At 41.1% G+C, this 6,000-nt stretch overlaps 1 protein-coding gene across 1 annotated transcript in view; it reads right to left on the bottom strand.

Moving 5' to 3' along the window:
• Kif4a (kinesin family member 4A) overlaps positions 1-6,000 on the bottom strand; it is a 101,857-nt gene that overhangs the window by 50,502 nt on the left and 45,355 nt on the right. The window contains exon 9 of the mRNA XM_021188789.2: positions 3,519-3,580. Within this exon, the coding sequence (XP_021044448.1) occupies positions 3,519-3,580 (62 nt within the window). The remainder of the gene's footprint in view (positions 1-3,518; positions 3,581-6,000) is intronic.

Here is a 6,000-nt window from a genome sequence, read left to right as displayed (position 1 = left end):
CAGTCTTAAACTGTTGTCCCTGATCTGGCCGGGTGACAAGTACTGTCTGGCCAGGAGACACTGCTATTTGAGCTTATCAGTTGTCAGAAGTACAGGAAAGGAACCAGGGTTAAGTGGATTAGAAATGGATGAGCCAAGTGCTACAGCAAGGACAAATAGAGTTGAGACGTCCCTCCCTCCCTAGGCTGGATCAAGGCTTGGTGATGGGGAAGAATGCTAGTAAACTACTCCCACTAGTAAGCTGCCATCTGGTTCTTGTCTAAAATTTTCTATCCTGGGTAGGATCTGAGAGTGGACTTTGAGTCTAGTGGGAACATGGAGTTCTATGTGTATTTCTTGTGACAATTTGTTGTTGGGGGTCTTCTTATTATCTGGGACAGGCTTTAGCACAGGGTCTGAGGGGAGGCCTGGAGGCTAGCCAGTTAGAGGTTTAGCACTTCCTTTCCTTTTTCCCTTTCCCTTTCCCTTTCCCTCTTTCCCTCTTTCCCTCTTTCCCTCTTTCCCTCTTTCCCTCTTTCCCTCTTTCCCTTTCTTTCTTTCTTTCTTTCTTTCTTTCTTTCTTTCTTTCTTTCTTTCTTTCTTTCTTTCTTTCTTTCTTTCTTTTTTTTTGTTTTAGCACTTTCTACTCCTGGGAGAAGTAAGGTATTCTTTGCAGGTGAACCATGCTGTCAACTTATACCTCTGTTGTGGCACTACTGGGGTAGGCACAAAAATGTGTAATTTATGTCTCCCCGATTTTCTATCCAATGCCATGTCCCTGAGCTGTGCAGTATTCCCTATATTCCCTGTTCCCTGTGAGATCATAACAGAGCAGCCTTCCTCAGAAACATCTTGAACTGCTAGAAAAGCTGGATTTCTACCTCCCAATTTCTTTTTCCTTTCTTAGAAACCATTGGTCCTGGGAATTTTCTGTTACTGTGTGCATACCTGGGAAAGGAAGTAACATGGTCAGAATGGGACTGTTTCCCTTATTCTCATACCCATGCAGATTTCTTTTGGACATAGGCCTTCACTATGTAGTTCCTGGCTGGCCTGGAACTCACAGAGCTCCACCTGCTTATATCTTCCAAGTGCCCTGCTGTGGCTGGGCTTCATGGAGATTCTCATTTTCAGTTTCATAGAATATGTCAGGAAACTCAGGCTTATACTTTATGGAGGTTTTACTGACATGCTTTTGTGTGTGGATAGTTGTTAGTTGATACTTCTGATGTGCAATATTGCTGACATCACTAAGCACATTTTGTCAGTTCATTAGTTAATGGACATTTGGGTTGGTTCTACTTTTTAGCTATTTTGAATAGTATCACTGTGAGCACAGTGCTGAGACCCTGCTTTCAATTCCTATGGATATATTCCCAGAAGTGAAAATGCTGGATCGGAAATAGGCCATTTTTATTTTTATTTTTTGAAATCTCCACATTTTTCCATAGTGGCAACACTATTTTACAATACACCAATAGTATGACAAGGGCTTCATTACATTCCTCACATCCTTCTCACACACTGTGTGTTGTGTGTGTGTGTGTGTGTGTGTGTGTGTGTATTAACAAGTGTCATCCTAAAATGTATGAAATAATATTGCATTAGGATTTTCATTTGCATTTCTCCATTCTGCTTTTGCATAAAAATCTGACTCTTAGAGCCATTAAAGTATTTTACATACCTAAATAAAAAAGCAATTACAATCAAGATTTAGGGAAACTCCAAGTGAAATTCAAAGAAAGGTTACCTTAAACCAAAAGGATGAAAAATGCCACATAAACGTTGAGATCTAGCTAATGAAAATATTTCTCACTGGCATATGGGGTGGTGTTTCTGTGCTGGCTAGTTTCATGTCAACTTGACACAAGCTAGAGTCATCTGAGAGGAGGGAACCTCAGTTGGAAAAATGCCTTCATAAGATTGGGCTGTAAGCAAGCCTGTAGGATATTTTCCCTAATGATCAATATGGAAGGGCCCAGCCTAGTATAGGTGCTGCACCTGGGTGGGTGGTCCTGAGTTCTATGAGAAAGCAGGCAAGAAAGCCATGTCGAGAAAGCCAGTTAGCAACACCCCTCCATGACCTCTGCATCAGCTCCTGTCTCCAGGTTCCTGCCCTATAGAGTTCATATCCTGACTTCCTTCAATGATGGACTACAGTGTACAATTATAAAGCAAATAAACTCCTTTCTAAATTGCTTTCATTATAGTGTTAAGTTTTACTTAGTAACCTTAACTAAGATAGTTTCTGACACTGCTCTATGTGTATATCAAAATGGAATACATAGATACGTAGATTGCAAATAAAGTGAGTTGGGGTTTCTTACTGTTGGGGGAAGAAATGATAAATGTCTTCTTTTCTGTGGCATGCTACCTAAGCTCCCTTCTTCCTTCCTTATGGCCTGAGCTCTATGTGTGTAACACACGGGTGCATGAGGTGTGGGTGGGAATTGGGACAGCCAGCCTAGTTTGGACAGTGGATTCAGAATCCAGCACTTGGGCTCTCTTGGTGAACTCAATAGTTAAGTTCAGAGGCCTATGCCATTTCACTGATGAGGGAAGGGGAGGAGTCCAGATAACTGCTCCCAAGAATGTGGCTAGGAGAGATATTGATCCCAGTGAAGCCCCTGCTGGGCTCAAGATGTACTATAAATCTTACTAGGAATATCCTTAGCTTGATGGAGTTGGAAGAAATGGGTGAATTGAAAGGAAAAGTCAATTTAGTCACATATTTATTAGCTTTTCTGGACTTAAAAAACACTTAGGCAAATTTAGGGCACAATTAAATTTAAGATGTAAAAGATACAGTACATCCCATAGTATTGGAATAAAATCAAGAATTATCAGAAGGAAACTGTGTTTTTAATATACATATAATACAGATAGATATAAAAATGTACCTGAGTGAATGTGTAGGTTATTACACATATTAAACATTATTAGACATTATTCTACCCACCAACATGGCCCGGTGGCACTGACATCTCAGCAACAGTGAGCAGAGTTAGAGAAACCACACAGATCTTGGTTTCTAAACACTACTTTCCAATGCAAGAAACCAAAGCTCCTTGGAGAAATGGTTAATTTCAGCCTGGAGGCAAGGAGAATCATTTGTAACATCTCGTGAAAATTCTCCCACTCTTGAGGACTTGTTAAAGAAAGTAAGAGTCAACCTGAAGGAGCTCTCAAAAGACAACGAAATAAACCACATGATAATGTTGGATGTTAACCCAAGAATAAAATAGATATTCATGCATCTATGCATATAACTAAGTAGTCAAATAAATAAATAGATGGCAGAGACAGTTCTTCACAGGAATATTCTAATTAATACATTTCTCAGTCTAGAATCCACACTCTTTCCATTACACTGTGTTACTTAAAGGCTAAGTAGCTAAGTCCTAAGTAATCAGCAAGGTCAGCAAGATCACTTCCTGGACATCAAATGGCTTGAGAAACTATAGACTCTCAGAGGAAAACAGCCACCAGGCAAAACAGCCTCTAAAAGAATACCCATTTCAAATTAACCTAGGACTTACTTTATATTTCCAGGCAAGGTTCCTCCATGGGCTTGGAGCAACAAGACCTGCAGCTGTTGGACCTGAGAGAAGCAATGAGAATAATCAGCTATTTACCAACCAAAAGCAACTTAGCACCAGGCATGGTATATACATCTAAGAAGGATTAAACATTTGAGGCCAGACGTAACTACACAGTGAGTTCCTGAGCTCTAAGCCAGACCAGAATACACAGACAAGACTGTCAACTTCAACTGGCAAAATGCTACTTATCTCTTAGTAATGAAGTCACTACAATTAGCAATTTCACTGCCTCTGAAACCTTAAGTACATCTCAAACACTACAGAATACATCAGGGTTAATGAATCAATGATGAAAAGATAAGCATTAGCCGGGCGTGGTGGCGCACGCCTTTAATCCCAGCACTCGGGAGGCAGAGGCAGGCGGATTTCTGAGTTCGAGGCCAGACTGGTCTACAAAGTGAGTTCCAGGACAGGTGGGACTACACAGAGAAACCCTGTCTCGAAAAACCAAAAAAAAAAAAAAAAAAAAGATTAGCATTCCATGAATTGCTATGTAGAAGATGATGAGCTGTGTCTTTGATTTATCTAAGTATCATGGGTTTCATTAAGTATCCGCTTTTAAAAATCAAAGCACTGGGATATGCAATGTAACAGAAATATAATAAGGCCTCTACTCTTTTTTTTTTCAATTTTTTATTAGGTATTTTCTTCATTTACATTTCGAATGCTATCCCGAAAGTCCCCTATACCCTTCCCCTGCCCTGCTCCCCTACCCACCCATTACCACTTCTTGGCCCTGGCATTCCCCTGAACTGGGGCATATAAAGTTTGCAAGCCCTTTCTTCCCAATGATGGCTGACTAGGCCATCTTCTGCTACATATGCAGCTAGAGACATGAGCTCTGGGAGTACTGGTTAGTTCATATTGTTGTTCCACCTATAGGGTTGCAGACCCCTTCAGCTCCTTGGGTATTTTCTCTCACTCCTCCATTGGGGGCCCTGTGTTCCATCCAATAGCTGACTGTGAGCATCCACTTCTGTATTTGCCAGGCACTGGCATAACCTCACACAAGTCAGCTATATCAGGGTCCCTTCAGCAAAATCTTGCTGGCATGTGCAATAGTGTCTGGGTTTGGTGGCTGATGATGGAATGGATCCCCGGGTGGGGTAGTCTCTGGATGGTCCATCCTTTCATCTTAGCTCCAAACTTTGTCTCTGTAACTCCTTACATGGGTATTTTGTTCCCTATTCTAAGGAGGAATGAAGTATCCACACGTTGGTCTTCCTTCTTGACTTTCTTGTGTTTTGCAAATTGTATCTTGGGTATTCTAAGTTTCTGGTCTAATATCCACTTATCAGTGAGTACATATCAAGTGACTTCTTTTGTGATTGGGTTACCTCACTCAGGATGATATTCTCCAGAATTTGCCCAAGAATTTCATGAATTAGTTGTTTATAATAGGTGAGTAGTACTTCATTGTGTAAATATACCACATTTTCTGTATCCATTCCTCTGTTGAGGGACATCTGGGTTCTTTCCAGCTTCTGGCTATTACAAATAAGGCTGCTATGAACATAGTGGAGCATGTGTCCTTATTACCAGTTGGAACATCTTCTGGGTATATGCCCAGGAGAAGTATTGCTGGATCTTCCGGTAGTACTATGTCCAATTTTCTGAGGAACTGTCAGACTGATTTCCAGAGTGGTTGTACAAGCTTGCAATCCCACCAGCAATGGAGTAGTGTTCCTCTTTCTCCACATCCTCGCCAGCATCTGCTGTCACCTGAATTTTTGATCTTAGCCATTCAGACTGGTGTGAGGTGGAATCTCTGGGTTGTTTTGATTTGCATTTCCCTGATGATTAAGGATGTTGAACATTTTTTCAAGTGCTTCTCAGCCCTTCAGTATTCCTCAGTTGAGAATTCTTTGTTTAGCTCTGTAACCCATTTTTTGTTTGTTTGTTTGTTTTTCGAGACAGGGTTTCTCTGTATAGCCCTGGCTGTCCTGGAACTCACTTTGTAGACCAGGTTGGCCTCGAACTCAGAAGTCCGCCTGCCTCTGCCTCCCAAGTGCTGGGATTAAAGGTGTGTGCCACCATGCCTGGCTTGTAACCCATTTTTTAATGGGGTTATTTGAATTTCTGGAGTCTAGCTTCTTGAGCTCTTTGTATATATTGGATATTAGTTCCCTATCAGATCTAGGATTAGTAAAAATCCTTTCCCAATGTACAAAGCTCAAGTCTAAGTGGATCAAAGACCTCCGCATAAAACCAGAGACACTGAAATTTATAGAGGAGAAAGTGGGGGAAAGCCTCAAAGATATGGGCACAGGGAAAAAATTCCTGAACAGAATACCAATGGCTTGTGCTATAAGATCGAGAATGGACAAATGGGACCTCATAAAATTGCCAATGTTCTGTAAGGCTAAAGATACTGTCAATAAGATGGTCTCTACTCTTAAGTTTGCATGTAGTTGAAGAA

This window comes from Mus pahari, chromosome X (genome assembly GCF_900095145.1).
Source record: "Mus pahari chromosome X, PAHARI_EIJ_v1.1, whole genome shotgun sequence".
In the NCBI taxonomy this organism is placed as follows: Eukaryota; Metazoa; Chordata; class Mammalia; order Rodentia; family Muridae; genus Mus; species Mus pahari.
Note: the sequence above shows the minus strand (reverse complement) of the source record. Positions and strands in the feature narration are given on the sequence as shown.